At 42.6% G+C, this 18,967-nt stretch overlaps 1 protein-coding gene across 4 annotated transcripts in view; it reads right to left on the reverse strand.

Annotated features, from left to right (window-relative positions):
- Window positions 1–18,967, reverse strand: part of FGD6 (FYVE, RhoGEF and PH domain containing 6) — a 131,412-nt gene that overhangs the window by 14,705 nt on the left and 97,740 nt on the right. For all 4 annotated transcript variants that reach the window (XR_004965884.1, XR_004965885.1, XM_036298105.1 and 1 more), the window contains exons 10-17: window positions 16,578–16,628; window positions 12,994–13,052; window positions 12,842–12,913; window positions 12,070–12,138; window positions 11,193–11,276; window positions 9,379–9,458; window positions 640–742; window positions 9–155 (exon numbers count right to left, since the gene is read on the reverse strand). Coding sequence is in view for 2 of the 4 variants with exons in the window: in XM_036298105.1 (XP_036153998.1) it covers window positions 9–155; window positions 640–742; window positions 9,379–9,458; window positions 11,193–11,276; window positions 12,070–12,138; window positions 12,842–12,913; window positions 12,994–13,052; window positions 16,578–16,628 (665 nt within the window). In the remaining 2 variants the exon portion in view is untranslated. The remainder of the gene's footprint in view (window positions 1–8; window positions 156–639; window positions 743–9,378; window positions 9,459–11,192; window positions 11,277–12,069; window positions 12,139–12,841; window positions 12,914–12,993; window positions 13,053–16,577; window positions 16,629–18,967) is intronic.

Raw genomic sequence — 18,967 nt, forward strand, 5'->3', positions numbered from 1 at the left:
TCTCCCACCTTTCCGCAGGCCCGGCAGTGATGTCGTCTCCAGGTCAGAGTAAATTCACTTGTGCAGATCATACACATTGTGGCTCTGGTATCAGGAATCCAGATAGGAGCCTTTGATCCAAGGGGACAAACTTCCTCTTTATTTTCTGAGTCTGCCTGTGGAAGAACGATGCCTGATTATTGCATGCATGTGGACTGCTACAGAATCAAGCCTTGTCTTTAGTAGTGGCGATCACAATGCAGATGGTATCAATTAGGGACATGGGATGAAATATGAGCTATTATATTTTTTCATGTTCTCAGGGTATTAAGATTAGCTACATTCTAACAATCCTCTAATGCAAAATTAATTTTAAAACATGCCTGTGGTAGTATGATGACAGCTGATTAGTTCCCTTAAACTATGCTGCATTTTCTAAATTTTATACAACGAGGTTTTATAACTAGAAAAAAATATGACTATGCTACATGCTATAGACTTGCAGTGAGACATTAACAGGATAAAATTTTAGCTCTGAAATCACACACACACCTCCAATCCTTCTGTAAAACATGTTGCCTTTCTAAACCCCTGGGAACAGTTTTTTTAAGATAAAAAGTAAAATGCATTAAAAAAAGGAGGAGGAGGAAAAGACAATACCTCATCAAGACTCCTACTAGGGCAGAATGTGATTCTTTTCTTGGCATACTCTTCTATTGACCTGGAAATCGCTTCTAGCCATTCATCCCTTTCTGTGGCAGAACTGTTGGGGGCAAAAGAAGGTTCCATCAACCAGATGTCAGCTTTTATCCTTTGCCTTTTTCATACTTCTTTTCCTTCTCCCATGGCAACAGATTCCACCACCCTCAACAATGCTGGTCACAGGCAGGACCTCAGAGGTTTGTGTACACAAATAATCAGAGCAGGCATGAGAACACAGGGCATTTGAGCAAACACAATGCTGTCTTCCTTTCCAAGAGTACTGCTTTATACTGAACGGCTTTTGAAGTCTCCTAACTTTGGAAGCATTTTTTGTTTGGCTTATAAGCTAGTCACACAATTCAGAATTGTGATGATTATTTATATAACCAAGAAGTTTCCTCAGGTATAACACTAGAATTTAAAAACATTCCAAGGAATCAAGTTTCAAACTCAAATTTACACCATAGAATACTCATATTTTCAGTTTAGTAACTACTACTAATATATTTTTATTGATTTTTCACAGAGAAGAAGGGAGAGGGATAGAGCGTTAGAAACATCGACGAGAGAGAAACATCGATCCGCTGCCTCCTGCACACCCCCTACTGGGGATGTGTCTGCAACCAAGGTACATGCCCTTGACCGGAATTGAACCTGGGACCTTTCAGTCCACAGGCCAACGCTCTATCCACTGAGCCAAACCGGTCAGGGCTTCAGTGCCATTTAGAATTTGCATTCATATGGCTATTAAAAGGTAAAACTCCAATTACAAATAAAAATTTTAAATTAGTAAGTTTCTCAAATTTTTATTATATACCAATAACAAAATAAAATAGAAACCACCCCCGTCTCTCCAAACAAACAAACAAACAAACACCTGCCTTTGCCCTAGCTGGTTTGGCTCAGTGAATAGAGCATCGGCCCACAGACTGAAGGGTCCCGGGTTCAATTCCGGTCTAGGGCACATGCCCAGGTTGCAGGCTCGATCCCCAGTAGGGGATCATGCAGGAGGCAGCAGATCAATGATTCTCATCATTGATGTTTTCTCTCTCTCTCTCTAAAAAAAAACTACACACAAAAAAAACCCTGCCTCAGTTACCTCTACTATTCTACAACTAGCTGACATTTATTTAAGTTACTACATGTCAGTCAACTGTGTTAAATGCTTTGCAAATGTCATCATATCTTTTCCTCAAAGCTACCCCCTGAAATATATATTGGGTCTTACCCATACCCTCATCCCAACATCACCACTCACCATCACCATTTACAGATAAGGAATCTGAGGATTCGAAATGTTAGATAATTTGCTTTAGATGACAGACTATACTAAATAGGTTGGTATCAGACCAAGTGTGACTAAGGGTTGAACCCTTCACCACAATGTCATCTCTGGCCTCTATTCATGTTCTCTGAAGAACTATACTATAAAAACATACACACAGCCTTCCAAGCAAACTTTCATAAAATATTCCCACCCCTCCCTTCATCTCTCCCTCCCCACTGTTTCACTGGAAGAGGTAACAGAAAGCAGAGAGGCAGATGGCTAATTTGAGAATTGCCGTCTGATTTTTCTGGAGCTCTGAGAGCATGTGGAATGTGATTTGACTGTAAATCGTATCACATATGCTGTCCTCTCTGGTGTGGGTTTCTGCCAGAACAATGTTTACCAGCTCTTGATAACACATTTCTCATAGACCACACACATTTGCTGCAGCATTGAGTGCAGACATCGAGCTCTCCTTTTGCAACATGGTTAGCAAAAGAATCAGCATTTTCCTCGGATCAAAAAACAGTTAAATTTGGTACTGGAATGGGCACATTACCAGAAAGCAAATTTATATTTCATAAGTACAATTTTCCCATTGATTGAGATGAAGGTCCAAGGGGAAAAACGCTCCAATAGAAGGGTTTGCTGATGAGTTAGGCCTTGTTACACCATTTATTACTTGTAGTAACTAGACATGCTACTCTAAGGTCCAAAGGCCATATTGCTTCAATTGAATTCATCTGAGTAACATTTACTGGAAACTTACTAAGCATCAGCTACTACGCCATAAACTGAGTACAAGAATATACCTCACTTATAAGGGCTTCCATGTAATTGAGGTGAGACACAGAATCAAGTAATTACTATCTACACTAATAAAAGAGAAACATGGTAATTGGCGTACAACCGCTACCCTTCCCATTGGCTAATCAGTGAGATATGCAAATTAAATGACAGCCAAGATGGCGACCGGCAGCCAGGCAGCTTAAACTGAACATGAGGCTTGCTTGCTTCAGTGACAGTGGACTCCAACGTTCCCCGCCTGCTGCTGCAGGCCTCTGAGCGGGCAGTTTGAAACATAGTAACATATAGAAGCTAACAAAAACTCCAGAAACCTGCTTTCAGCGAGCCAGGATCTCGGAGCTGGAGTTGATACAGAGTTTCGATTGTAGAACACAAACAAGTCTGGGCCCAAGGGTTTCCGCTTTCCTAGCAGCAGAGGCCGCAGAGCTGGAGCCATAGCTAAAGCTGGCCCAGAATAAAAAAGAAAAAAAAAAAGAAAAAAAGGAGAGGTTGGGAGCTTCAGTCACCCGACAGCCTGAAAACAGCCCTCAGTCCCTCACCGAGACTGGCCAGGCACCCCAGTGGGGACCCCCACCCTGAAGGGTGTGTGACCAGCTGCAAACAGCCATCATCCCCTCACCCAGGCTGGCCAGGCACCCCAGTGGGGACCCCCACCCTGAAGGGTGTGTGACCAGCTGCAAACAGCCATCATCCCCTCATCCAGGCTGGCCAGGCAGCCCAGTGGGGACCCCCACCCTGATCCAGGACACCCTTCAGTGCAAACCAGCTGGCCCCCACCCATGCACCAGGCCTCTATGCTATATAGTAAAAGGGTAATATGACTCCCAGCACCGGGATCAGCGGAGCCGAGAGGCCTCCTGGCACTGGGATCAGTGTGACAGGGGGCAGCGCCCAAACCCCCTGATCGGCCCTGCTCTGTGTGTGACAGGGTGCGGCACCCCAACACCCCCCCCCCCCACGGGCCCTGCTCTGTGTGTGACGGGGTAGAGCCATAACCTCCCCATCGGCCCTGCCCTGAGTGTGACAGTGGCGGCACCCCAACACCCTGATCGGCCCTGCTCTGTGGGTGATAGAGGGCGGCGCCCCAACCCGCTGATCCGCCCTGCTCTGTGTGTGACAGGGGACGGTGCCACAACTCCCCTATCGGCACTACTCTGTGAGTGACAGGGGGGAGCTCCTCAACCCCCTGATGGGCCCTACTCTGTGCGTGACAGGGGGGAGCTCCCCAACCCCCTGATTGGCCCTGCTCTGTGCATGACAGGGTACAGAGCCCCAACCCCCCTGATGGGCCCTGCTCTGTGCGTGACAGGGGGCAGCGCCCCAACTCCCTGATTGGCCCTGCTCTGTGCGTGACAGGGGTGGCGCCGCAACCTCCCCATCGACCCTGCCTTGAGTGTGGCAGGGGGCAGTGCCCCAACCCCCCAATCGGCCCTACCCTGAGCGTGACTGAGGGTGGCATCGCAACCTCCCAATCCACCCTGCTCTGTGCATGACAGGGGGCGGCGCCCCAACTCCCCAATCAGCCCGGCTCTGAGCCCGACCAGGAGCAGCACCTAGGGATTGGGCCTGCCCTCTGCCACCCGGGAGCAGGCCTAAGCCAGCAGGTCATTATCTCCCGAGGGGTCCCAGACTGCGAGAGGGCACAGGCTGGGCTGAGGGACCCCCCACCCCCCGAGTGCACAAATTTTTGTGCACCGGGCCTCTAGTATGATATAATAAATGCAAGGTAGATAAAGAACACAGAAGTAGTAAATTACTTTCTGTAGGTAGCAGGGAAGACTTTGCAGAGGTGATGACTAAGATAGGCTGGGAAGAATTCTAGGAGTTTGACAGGGAACTCTTTAGTCTCTCTGTGCACCTTCATTCAGTCTCCTGGCTTTGGTTCTCATCTCTAAGTTGATGATTCCCAAATATATGTATCTAGTCCAGCTTCCTTCTGACATTCAGATACTTACATAAACTGTCTCCTTGATGGCTCCATTTTGATGATTCATAGGCACCTCACATTCAATGTGTACATCTGAAACTAAATTCCCGATCTCTCCTCCAAAGCTGCTCCTCTCTGTATTCCCTGTCACAGTGAACGGCACCACTGCCCAGTACAATGGACAATCTGGAGCTCATGCTCACTCTCTTTCTCATCCTTTTTGTCCAATTAGCCATCTCCTTTAGTTCCCCTCCCAAGCCATTCTCCACACAGCAACCAGACACTCCTTTTAAAATGCCAGTCTGATCACATCATTCCTTTATATAAACCTTTCAGTGGCTTCCTGTGGCTCTTAGGCTAAAGACCCAAGTCCACAAGATGGTTCTGTGAAACCTCCCTCCCTCTCTCCAGGCTTATCTTGGGCCTCTTTCATTCTCTATGTTCACGCCACACTGGCCTTTCAGTTCTTTGAATATGCCATGCTTCTTTCCACCTTAGTACGAAATGTTCCTAATGACCGGGAGCCTCTTCCTTTCCTCTTTGCCTAGCTATCCAACTCCTATTTACCCTTCATAATGAAGTAGACACAGCAGGTCTTTAGGGAAGCTAACCCTGACTGCTCATTCTCTGCCAAATCTAGTTCAAGGTCCCTTGTTTTACAGCCTCATATCTCCTGGTAGTCTTCTTGTGTACTACTTAATCACCGTAATTACTGATTGTGTTAATATTTGTGAGTCTTCCCTAATGGACTATAAGCTTCGGGAGAGAAGGGCCATTTTAATTCTCCACTGTATCCCCAATGCCTGGCTCAAGGCAGAGACTCATATAATTTATTGAACAAAGTAATGAATTTCAGGAGAAGGCAGCCTGTGCAAGGCAGAAGGATGTGAAGTAGGCTGGTGTGGATGGAGAACCATAAGCAGATCCATGCTGATGAGCATGCCAGGCTTTCATGGGGGTGGGTATAGGAAGGATGAATGGAGATTAGGCTGGTGAGGAAGACAAGAACCAGATCACAAGAGACCTTCTTAATCCCCTTTTACATGTTATACAGTACCTGCCTCACTGTGGTTGGGGTATTCAGAAAGGGTATTCACTATGTGTTAGTTTGTTTCCCTTCCTCCATGCCACCTTAATCCTATCTTGGAGACTTATTTTTCACCTTTATCAAGAACTTCCCACTTTTATCATTTCTCCTGCATATCCCACATTCAATCCATCAGCAATCCTATTGTCTATACCTGCTTCTGACTACTTCTTACCACTCTAGTCCAAGACACTGTCATCTACAACCACTTATCCGGTCTTCCAACTTCTACTCTAGTCTCCAGTGGTCTATCCTCTACAAAGTGGCCAGTGTGCTCTTTTAAAAATGTAAATTAAACCAGATCAGTTTTTAGCTTAAAACCCTCAGATGGTTTTCCATCATATTGAAAAATCCAATGCCCTTCCTAAAGTCTAGGAGGCCAATCTGGGAAAACATGGACATTCAGATATTTACTGATAGAAAACCGAAGAAAGATTTATATCATTTCCTGATTTGTTTAATCTTTAATAAAATAGAATTCTGTTTTTACCAAAGCACATTTTTATTATAAAACTTAAGTACAATTAAAATTTTGAGTTTCCTATGGGCATTTCCTCTTTGGATTTTTGAAAATTACTTTCTTGATTTTAAGAACCAAGCTTAAGTATTTGCAAGGAGTCTGATATACTGGGACTTGATGTTCTTTGCAATTTTGCTCAAACTCAAAAAAAGGAGGGAGTGGGGGAGGGAGGGAGGGAAGGTAGGTTGGTTAGAGGGAGGAAGGGTGGTGGGGGGAGAGAAGGCCACAGCGCAGGCTGAAACTGGGAAGCATCTGACAAATTCTGAAAACAGGTATTTAACTTCTCCTGTCATCCTGAGATCTGGTGTCTGGCAGCAGTGGCCATTCCCTTTCAGAAAAGTGACATGACTTAGGGAGCTAGCTGCTCTTGTGCTCCTCTGATTTTGGTCTGAGTCCTTGACATGTGGACATAGGCAATATTATTATGGTTAAAAGCATAAATTTAGTGTCAGATACACCTAGGTTCAAATTTTAGTCCACTGCTTACTAGTTATGTAAACTTGGACATGTTTTCAGGCTCCATTTTCCTTATATGGAAGATCAAGACAATACAAACTCCACTAGTTATCATAGAAATTAAAAGAGAAAATAAATATAAAACCTTTACAACCATGCCTAATGCAGAAAAACAAATGGTTCCATTACGACTCAAGGTGCTACTAGGACCCTAACTGATTTCAGTGATTTGGACACAGCTGTGAGCAGGCTGCCTGGGTCCAAATCCTGGCCCTGATAACCTGATAGCTGGGTGGCTTTTCTCACCATTAAAGGGGTGTAATAGTCATCACTTACCTTGAAGGTTGTTGTGAAGATTTAATGAATTAATACACAGAAAGTGCTTAGGATAGTGCCTGGTACAGTGTAAATGCTACTAAAGTATTTGCTACCACTTTTATTAAAATCAAAGGTTGGTCTGAGAGCCTCCCAGACTCACTGTCCAGATCCAGCAGTAGAGCACACTATGGCTGCTATCTCTCTCTTCACCTGTCAAATCCTGCCAAACACCCACTTCTGCCACTTGGCCAATAACTCAACAATGTATATTTATGTTTATACAGCTTCAGGTTTTCTTTAGGACTTTATTTACATACTAGAGGCCCGGTGCACAAAAATTTGTGCACTCGGGGGGGGGGGGGAGGGTAGGGCATCCCTCAGCCCAGCCTGTGCCCTCTCACAGTCTGGGACCCCTTGGGGGATGACCACCTGCTGGCTTAGGCCTGCTCCCTGGGGGATTGGGCCTAAGCTGGCAATCAGACATTCCTCTGGCAGCCCGGGAGCCCTTGGGGGATGTCCACTTGCCAGCGGGGACCAGGCCTAAGCTGCAGTCGGACATCCTTAGCGCTGCTGAGAAGGAGGGAGAGGCTACCACCACCACCGCTGTACTGGCAGCTGTCAGCCTGGCTTGTGGCTGAGCAGAGCTCCCCCTGTGGGAGCACACTGACCACCAGGGGGAAGCTCCTGCATTGAGCGTCTGCCCCCTGATGGTCAGTATGTGTCATAGTGACCAGTCATTCCCAGTCCTTCTGCTTTTAGGGTCAGTTTGCATATTACCCTTTTATTATATAGGATAGAGGCCTGGTGCATGGGTGGGGGTGGCTGATTTGCCCTGAAGGGTGTCCCGGATCAGGGTGGGGGTCCCACTGGGGTGCCTGGCCAGCCTGGGTGAGGGGCTGATGGGTGTTTGCAGGCTGGTCACACACCCTTCAGGGTGGGGTTCCCCACTGGGGTGTCTGGCCAGCCTGGGTGAGAGGCTGATGGCTGTTTTCAGGCTGGCCACACCCCCTTTAGGGTCGGGGGCCCCCACTGGGGTGCCTGGCCAGTCTGGGTGAGGGGCTGTGGGCCGGTTTTTAGGCTGGCCAAGCCCCCCTGCTGGTGACAGAAGCTCCCAGACTCTCCTTTGTTTCTTTTCTTTTTTTTAATTCTGGGATTTATTTGCCTTCTATAATTGAAACTTTGTAGCCTTGAGAGGAGCTCAAAGCCGGCCAGGGCAGGTGGGAGGGAAGCTTGGCTTCCTCCATCACTGGGGCAACCAAGTCTCCTGCTCGCTACAGCTCTGTGGCCACAGCCAGCTGAAAGCAGGTATCTGAGGTTTATTTATCTTCTATAATTGAAACTTTGTTGCTTTGAGTGGAGCTCAGAGCCAGCTGTGGCAAATGGGAAGCTTGGCTTCCTCCATCATTGGGGCAACCAGTCCTCCTGCTTGCTCCACTCAGTGGCTGCTGGCCGCCATCTTGGTTGGGTTAATTTGCATATAGTTGCTCTGACTGGCTGGTGGGCATGGCTTAAGGCATAGCGAAGGTAAGGTCAATTTGCATGTTTGTCTTTTATTAGTGTAGATGGTATTACAGCTTTACTTATACTTAAGCACCGAAGGTTCTAGTTAAGGCAATGTGGTATCATAAATAACAACAGATTTAAAAGCAAAAAATTTCTATTTGTATTGTGACTTTGCCAGTTATGTATCCTTAAGATAGAAACTCAACTTTTCTGTAACTTAGTCTTCCTCATCTTTAGTGAGATGACACCTATCTCGTAGATTTATGTCCTTTCAATGTTAGGTGAAAACTTCTAGTAAAAGATTCAAAGCACTAGATGTTTTTATTAATTAATTAATTTATTTATTTATTTTTACTTTGTTTTTATTGTTGTCACCATTACAGATGTCCTCATTTCCTCCCCCTTTGCCCACCTCCCTAGTGCATTTGACCCCTCCTTCCTTCTGGCTATCTACACACTGTGGTCTGTGTCTATGGGTTATGCATATATATTTTTTGGCTAATCCCTTCACCTTCTTTGTTTTTAAAAATGTGTTGAAATATTCACTTTAAAAAATGATCAGCAAAGCATTTTTCAGCATTATTATTCTACTCAGAGGAACATTTTTATCTGTGTGCTTCTAGCACTGTGTTGCATTCGTTCACTCTCAGATATTTTATCTACATGGTAAACCACGAGATACCTGCATGGTATTCAGAAAGAAAAGAAGGGGGAAAAGATAAGTCTAGTAGTTAACTTAAATGTAAAAAAAGGCTGGAGATGGCTGACCCTATAATACTGGCAAATGCTCATCTATGAGTTTTTAAACTTACCTGGCTGAGAGAATGAAGGAACGTTCTACACTCTCAATCTGTAGTTCATTCTGATATGCTTCTTGGGTAGGTTTTTTTACCTGGAAGAAAGCAAAACAATTTGAGCAAACTCATCTTATTAAAAAATCTCATCTTTGAAGCACAGTTAAAATTGCCCAGTGACCTAGATGCTGACATCCACCACCAACCTTCGTTTATTTCCAGCTTTATCTATCACTGCTTTCCCTCACCTACTCTCTGCTACAAATGAATTTATTTTTATTTTTTTTAAATATATTTTTATTGATTTCAGAGAAGAAGGGAGAGGGAGAGAGAGAGAGAGAAACATCAATGATGAGAAAGAATCACTGCCTCCTGCTCACCCCACACTGGGGATTGAGCCCGCAACCCAGGCACGTGCCCCGATTGGGCAGAAGCCCAACCAGTGTGGCTTAGTGGTTGAGCATTGACCTATGAACCAAGAGGTCATGGTTCAATTCCCGATTGGGACACATGCCCAGGTTGCAGGCTCAACCCCCAGTGTGGGGCCTGTAGGAGGCAACCGATCAGTGATTCTCTCCCATCATTGATGTTTCTATCTCTCTCTTCCTCTACCTTCCTCTCTGAAATCAATAAAAATATATTAAAAAAAAAGAAAACTAAAAATGGAACTCCCATTTGACCCAGTGATCCCACTTCTAGGAATATATCCCAAGAAACTAGAAACACCAATCAGAAAAGACATATGCACCCCTATGTTCATAGCAGCACAATTTACAATAGCTAAGATCTGGAAACAGCCTAAGTGCCCATCAGCAGATGATTAAAAAACTGTGATACAACTACACAATGGAATACTACGCTGCTGTAAAAAGGAAGGAACTCCTACCATTTGCAACAGCATGGATGGACCTGGAGAACATTATGCTAAGCGAAATAAGTCAGTTGGAGAAAGATAAATATCACATGGTCTCACTCATTTATGGAACATAATGAACAACATAAACTGATGAACAAAAACAGAGACAGAGAATCATCAATCAGACTGTCAAGGGAAGGCAGGGAAGCGTGTGGGAAAGGAAGGGAGATCAACCAGAGAACTTTGTATGCATGCATATAAGCATAACCAATGGACACAGACACTAGGGGGGTGAAGGCATGAGCGGAGGGGGGGGTGGGGGAACAATGGGGGGATAAGGACACATATATAGTACCTTAATAAATAAAAAAATATATTTAAATAAAATTAAAATAAATACCTATGTACACAAAGGCCCAACTTTCCCACCTTTAGGCCTTTGCTCACACTATTCCCTCTACCTGGAATGCCTTTCCCCACATCTTAGCATGGCCAAATGTGACCTATTCTTGGTTCTTCCTCCAAAAAGACTTCCCCAATTCTCCCTCTTTCCTAGCTGCCATCAATACCTCCACCATGTCCCACCAAAAGCTGCACTCCGAACCAAAAACTTTAACTGTGCCTTTATGGTGATATTAATTACTGTCTAATTTATAAGCGTTTATGCATAGTGCATTATCCTCCCTACTAGTTGCTAAGCTCCTGGGGAGACTGGCATAGGGGCAGAGACAGCAAGAATCGTGCTTACATTTATCTTTATATTTTCCGCCAAACCTATTGCCATGTTGTCTATAGTCATTCTCAATAAATATGTTATGAATAAATTAATGTATGAGTGAACAAATGACGACATGAATGATTGAATGAATACATGGACAGTAATACATGGAGAAGAAAAAGTTAAAGATAATTATCTTAGGGAATTTTCTCTAAATATATTTAGGTTAAAACAAAACCTTCCAACAGATGCACCGACCTTCATTCCAGCCAATGAGAGCATGTTGTTCAGTTTATACATCCCAGACTGTACTGGTGTTGTATACAATAGGGCATCATTAAACTGAAAGTAGAAACATTTCATAGGATAAAGTAAAAGAACAAATTTCATCTACAAAGTTATTGATAAGACACAGAAATAAAGGAAAAAACATTACTTCTTTATTAGCTCTTTAAAAGCTAATATTATTACTTCTTTAAAAGCTCTCTCTTGCCCTAACCGGTTTGGCTCAGTGGATAGAGCATCAGCCTGTGGACTCAAGGGTCCAAGGTTCGAGTCTGGTCAAGGGCATGTACTTTGGTTGCAGGCACATCCTCAGTAGGGAATGTGCAGGAGGCAGCTGATCGATGTTTCTCTCTCATCGATGTTTCTAACTCTCTATCCCTCTCCCTTCCTCTCTGTAAAAAATCAATGAAATATATTTAAAAATAAAAAATAAAAAAATAAAAGCTCTCTGCATAAATACTTACGTTCTGCTTACAGAAACTAAAACCACCCAGAATGTTCTATTAAAATATTATTAAAAAGGCAATTGTGAAAAAATGTGCTTTCTTTCCAAGTTCTGTAGACAGATTTAATGGTTTCTGAATGCTAAATCCCACTAAGGCATTATAATCTGCCTAAATAATCGATTGAATCAATTTTTCCAAATTAAAAATGAAATAAACTAAATTAAAAAAGAAAATAAGTTTCTGGTTATGCATCTTTGTTTCCTATACTTGAAATGCAAAGGAGCATACAGTCAGTCACAGATCCCACTAAAACTGCTATTTGAATGTGCTAATGTACAAATGTCTCCTTTGATTAAGCAATTATGCCTTCCTGGGGACCATCAGGAACACACACAGCCACTTACCAGGAAGAACACTCGGGGCTGCATGTCTTTCCGAGACAGCTTCATCAGAGTTCCTTCTTTGAGAAAAACCTGATTCATCCAAACAAACACCCATTTAGTCCTATCATCATAACACAACAATATACATATAATTTCCTTTTCAACTTTCTTTCCCCAGATTTTTTTCTCTGGGAGCTGGGCGGACATTATTTTCCTTGTGACTTTTTAAAGTCATGGTTTCTTTCTAAACCCTCTAAGTCATTTAGGAATTGGACAAGGCTGCAGTTTTATAAATCCAATATTGGCCCCAGGGGTACTATGTGGTCTGAAATGTAATTGACCCAGTGTGTACTTTATCCCAAGGCATAGCCAACATCCTGACAATTGCATTTTGTAATTTCCCTGAATTCATTCCCTAGGCCATTTTTGTGCTCTATTAGCAGCAACAAAATACCAATTTTCTCCTTCCCCTCATAATCCTCTCTGACATGAAAGATTTTAATGAAATTGTCTTTAAAGTTGTATGAGGTCAGCTAGTATTACACAATAAAGTGATCCTATTCAATCAGAGACTCTGTGGGGTCCCTTGCCATTTTCCTAATTGAATTGGACTTCTTAAGTGACTTAAGTCATGAATGTTTAGATTGGTAGAATGAACTTAGGTGACCCAAACTGGGTCAATGAAGAGTAACAATAACAAATAATCTATTTTCATAACTGAAATGAAAAGTAGTTACAAACTGTGCCTAAAAGCATGAGATTAAATTTGCCTAAGATAGTCTTAAACACTCACCCGTCCAGGCTGCACGATTTCATGGTGTCCATTTAAGCTGTACTGAATTTGCATAAGTTTTTGGAAGTTGTCCTACAGAGAGAGAACGCAGAGCATATGAAGGCCTGGCTCCCAGGTTCAATAGTACACAGCCACTGAAATCAGATACTTACTCCTTGCTTCATGGTGTCATTGGCGTGGTTGGCTACCTCTATAACAACAGCAAGGGCATCTAAAATATGTAGGAACAGAGGGGGATTTGGTCATTACCAATGAATTGCAACATGAAGCAATTCCAGGCAACAAGATGGCTAGTTTACAGCAACCAACTGCTACAGGATCTTGGATAACTGAGAATAGGCAAAAGTATGGATGATGAGAGCATGGAACAGGCAAAATAGAGAACTTGAGAGGAAAAAAATGAACCAGAGAGTCTAAAGCAGCGGTTCTCAACCTGTGGGTCGCAACCCCTTTGGGGGTCGAACGACCCTTTCACAGGGGTTGCCTAAGACCATCAGAAAACACATATATAATTACATTTTGGTTTTGTGATTAATCAACATGCTTTAATTATGTTCAATTTGTAACAATGAAATTGGGGGTCACCACAACATAAGGAACTGTATGAAAGGGTCGCGGCATTAGGAAGGTTGAGAACCACTGGTCTAAAGAGACATGATATACCGCCCTAGCTGGTTTGGTTCAGTGGATAGAGTGTTGGCCTGCAGAGTGAAGGGTCCTGGGTTCAATTCTGGTCAAGGAACATTCCTAGGTTGCAGGCTCAGTCCCCAGTAGGGGACGTGCAGAAGGCAGCTGATCAATGTTTCTCTCTCATCATTGTTGTTTCTATCTCTCCCTTTCTCTCTGAAATCAATAAAAATATATTTTTTTAAAAAGACAGACATGATATACCATGTGTATTAATGTATGAATGTCAGTGTTGTTTTGTGCTGAAACTTGATTATCCTCTTGAAGTTTACAAGGATACAGATAGGATTTCACCTGGAAGCTAAGGACCATTCCAGTGTAGACTGCCTTGGGAGTGAGGGATCCTGGGACAGGAAACCAGAAAGCAATTATGTAAGAGGGTCAGGGCTCAGCTCCCTTCTTTTTTCTTTTTTTAATATATTTTTACTGATTTCAGAGAGGGAGGGAGGGAGGGAGAAAGAGAGAGAGAGAGAGACCATCATTCATGAGAGAGAATCATTCATTGGCTGCCTCCTGCATGCCCCCTACTGGGGATCAAGCCTGCAACCTGGCCATGTGCCCTTGACCGAATTGAACCGGGACCCTTCAGTCTGCAGGCCAACGTTCTATCCACTGAACCAAACTGGCTAGGGCTCAGCTGCCTTCTCTTAGTCTGATCCCAAGAGGGGAAAATGTCCCATGCAAGCATACTAGACTTTAGGAAATTGCATGCATTACTTTGTTACTTAGCTTCATTTGTATTTCATTCTTTTTATTAACCCCTTGTTGTTAGCAAAGTGACTTTCACTGCTCCAGTCTTATTAGTTTTGCAACTAGCTATAAAAAGAAGTCTGAACTTTATCTCCTTTGGGGCTACAGTTGTTCTCAACCGAAGACAGTAGTGTTCCCCATGGGACATTTGGACATGTGTAAGGACAATTTTTGGTTGTCACATGACTGGGAAGGTCCTCTAGCCTTTAGTGGGTAGGAGCCAGGGATGCTAAACATTCTGTATTCCTAATTAGATACCCACACAAAGGTTATTCCAGACAATGTAACAGTAGGACTCCCACTGAGAAAAACTGGTAGTGTTAAAAAGGGAATATGCCCTCCTGAGGCTGGTGTAGCGGGAACAGTAATCAACAACAAAAGGACAATTTAAAAAATACACAAAAGATCAATTATTGGAAAGGGGGTGAGGATTTTTGGTCCAACTACTATAACCTACCAAGAGATTCTCTTTCTGGTATCAATCCTGGGGGTTCCTATATTCTTTAAATACAAATTCATTACTATCACCATTATTAAAGGAAAGCAGTATTTCCCCACAACCATAAATCTACTGTATTGCACCTGGCACTTATCACGCCAGCTATTTAGGAGATGGTCCTTGGCACACCCCCTGCTTTCTGGCTGCTTGAAGGACAAGTGGGCAGGGAGAGAAGATTTTGGATGAAAGGATAAAGCTGTTGTTGTCTGGTCATCTGAATTCCAAACTCTGCATTCTCTCACCCAGTCTGTAATTCTACTCCCCAGGTCATCCCTTTAAGAGGCCTTGGTGACTCTGTCACTTTAACTCCTCTGCCTGCCTTCCAGAGGTATATCTGTCGCATTTCCCCTCACCCTTGGCAACCTCATTTACAACTGCTCACCACTTTACTGCGGTGCACCTGGCCATACAGTGCACTTCACTATTCACTGCTTATTCTAATTCAGTTTTTGCTCAAGTGTGTAATTTTCCTTTAAACAAGCTCTTTAATCTCTGGCCCTGTATTTGTTTTATCTGTAGAATGGAGCTAATAATTCACTGTCTTTGAGGGCAGAGGCCCTGGAGGAGATGTTTTCTTGAGGCCCTATTTGTTAAGATCTGTTTAAAATTTTTATTTTCATGAGAGAGATTCTGATCTGGAATGCCCATCCTTGCTCTGCCTACCCAACTCCTCTCTGGCCCCACTTCTCTCTGCGCAGAGCTCTGCCTCTTCAACCTTCACACTTTTTTCCCTCTTTCAAAGGATTCTGTACTGTTTAGTGCATCCTAAATTTACAGCTATCTACTCTTTCTTTGTCTGCTGGGCAGGCTTTTTTCTTCAACTAGGTATGTTCACTGAATGCAAGACGCATGTCATATTTCCCACCCCAAACTTTTCCTTTAAAAAAAAAAAAAGCACCTTTAAAAGCATAACACTTGCAAATAGAAGATGTTAGAGAAGGAGAAGTAAAACAATTAAGAGAATGAATAAGAATCTCTACAAAATGGGTTAAAGACCTGTTTGGTTTTATAATCGGAAAATATAAAGGATAACACAGGAATATGATAAAAATTCATAAAAGTAATGGGATGGACATGGACTTGTTTAATGTGTTTCTGCAGATCAGAATGAGGGATGTATCTATGACTTTTGAAAGAAATGGGGTAAATAGAAAGAAACACCAGAAGTAACAGAAATAATCACATGTGTGTTTGTGTGTAAGAGAGAAACACATACACACACACACTATGGATTATCCCATGAACATCAATGAATCCATTGTACTGTAATGGACTACTCCACTTAAATACCACTGGGCATGATGGGGTAAGGCTAATGCCCATCATTAAACAGTCTAGAACTACATGCTATTTTTGATGTTAGCCCTGATTTGTGTAGTTTGGTCACCTCGTGAACTCACGATTTTAAATGCAGATTAACTGGTTCAACCCCTGCTTTGAAAGCAATGGGCATCTAGAGGAGGAGAACTGACATCTGGCAAGGGTGACTAACATAGGAGGATGGAGCTCCCTGACCCAGCATGCTGGGTGACTCTCAGGCAGCTGGCTCCCATGGCCAGCTCACCCTGGGCCACGCTTGTCCCTAAATTATCTTTACCCACATCCAGCTCCACTGTACCACTTTATCTAGTTCTATTTTAACCTGCCCAAAATAGCGTTTTGAAAAAAAGAAAAGGCTTCTTATAAATAAAAGAGTTTTGTTATATTTTTAATTTCTCAGTCCAAATAAAACATAATATAAAAACTTCTACAATATATAAGACCACAAAAATTTTTACCTTAAAAAAAAAAAGTTTTTACCTTGAGTATTTCTGTAATCTCCAGAGTCTTCTAAAAGATTTTTCAAATAATCTAGAAATGGAAAAAAATGATAGTATTTAGTGTAATAAAGCATTACGGGGAAAAACACTTGTCTTTTTTATTAAATACGTCAGTCATTCTTGTTGCTTAAGACACATGCTAGTCCAATTTGTGCTACCTTTCTAAAGTGTGAAAGAATAAAGCCCTAAGAACAATTTAAAATCAGGACAGAGAATGATAGCAGAAAAGAGCCTCAGAGGTCACACCAGTCATTTCGGAGAGGAGAAACCAGGTTGCTGAGTACAGTGTCTCACCCAAGTCACACAACCTCTTTATGCAGAGCCAGGACTGGAATCCAGGCCTCCTGATGCCCAGTTCAGATATTTCACACATGAAATACCTTAACCTCAAGATCATATGTAGTCTAATACAAAATTCCAAGCGTTAATAGATTGAATGCCTAAGGGACTCTTAGGTTTGTCCATCTAAGTCTAACAACATCAGAACACCAGAAGAATGCAATACACTGGTCTAGGGGCTCTCAAATGGGGGTGAATTTGGCTCCTAGGGGTCATTTGGAAATGTCTGGAGATATTTCTGATTGTTACAACTGGGGGAAGAGGGATTACTGGCACTTATTGATGAGAGGCCAGGGGTGCTGCTAAACATCCTACAAATGCACAGGGCAGCCCCACAACAAAAAATTATCTGACCCAAAAAGTCAACACAGCTGCAGTTGAGAAAACTGATCTAGAGGAAAATGGTCTGTAAAATGAGCGACATAGTTTATGGTGGTTCTTATAATATGGAAAGAAATTAAAGCAATAGGTTGTAGTTAATAAATCTTTAACAAAAAGGAATGTAACAGGATTTTGAGGTAATACTCTCTTGTCTATTGATAAATGTTGGATGGCTAATCCTTATCTATCAAATTAAAATAAATTCCATTCCCTGGAATTTAAAGTCCCCCAGTACATGGTCCCTATTGACTTTCTGACTTTCTCTCTTGCTACTGCCCAACACAGGCCCTTTATTCTTACCAAAGTTTGATTCTGCACAATTCCTTAAATGCTGCCCATGTGTTCTCTGGCTCCATACTTTTTGTCTCTAATGTTCCCTTCTTCTGAATCCTTCCTCTGTCTCTGCATATAAAAATTCTCCTCATGCCAAAACCGGTTTGGCTCAGTGGATAGAGCGTCGGCCTGCGGACTGAAAGGTCCCAGGTTCGATTCCGGTCAAGGGCATGTACCTGGGTTGCGGGCACATCCCCAGTGGGAGATGTGCAGGAGGCGGCTGATCGATGTTTCTCTCTCATCGATGTTTCTAACTCTCTATCTCTCTCCCTTCCTCTCTGTAAAAAATCAATAAAATATATTTAAAAAAAAATAAAAATAAATAAAAAAAATAAAAAAATTCTCCTCATATTCTTCAAGGCTCATTTCAAATTCCTCTTCTCCTACTAAACTTTCCACTTAAAGGAAATATTCTCTCCCTTTGAATAATACATTACATGACAGTTACTCATTGTGTGCCTTTAATCGTTTTTGTTTTCATTTGACTCAAAGCTCCATGTGGGAAGAACCCACATCTGATTCATCTTTCTATCTCTCATAGTACTTATCCAGGACTTTTGCACAAGGGACAATAAATGCTTAGAATTTTTTTAAATGATTTTTTTCTTGGACAGAACTGTCTTAGTTTAGGTAAACAACAATAAAGGCTGAAACCAATCCTAATGACAGTGGGAGTTGAGAAAATGAAAGGAGGAAAGGCATGTTAAGAAACAATGCATTTTTATCAGAATCAACCTCCATTAACAATATCATGGACTATATCATATTTCATCCCAGGGTTTTATGAAATCATGCTGAAAGGCACAAAGGGAAACTCGGGTGCCAGTGGCAAGTTTCCAAACGTACTACATGAAGTAAACACTCACACCCAAGTGTTGAAACTCTGTGCATCTTTAGACAGTGATCCAAGAACCTGTGTGAGTCTAGACATGCAGCACTGGCAGGAAGCCATATGAGACACTGTGGATGACGACATTCCGTTTCCATGCACCGTGGTGTAGGTTCTATCCTGCCAGAGACTGTCACTAGCAATTTAGATCTTAAAAGTAATCTGAACACAGAAGATGGAAAGTATGCTTCCAATCAAATAAGAAAACCACAAAAATTAACAAAATACGCTGATTACATATTACACTTAGCTTTTCCTGGAAATGAAAATTAACTTCATTTCACTCTGACTCCACTCAGAATGAATTCCCTCTTTAAGCCATGTTTGGTGAGTCTAAATAGTCAACTTCTCCATGAGAATGATAGGGTTGGGGAAAAACATTTAGTTGTCTTCTTAGATGTTCTCAACATCCCAGCTACCTCATTCAT

This window comes from Myotis myotis, unplaced genomic scaffold (genome assembly GCF_014108235.1).
Source record: "Myotis myotis isolate mMyoMyo1 unplaced genomic scaffold, mMyoMyo1.p scaffold_m19_p_3, whole genome shotgun sequence".
Lineage (NCBI taxonomy): Eukaryota > Metazoa > Chordata > Mammalia > Chiroptera > Vespertilionidae > Myotis > Myotis myotis.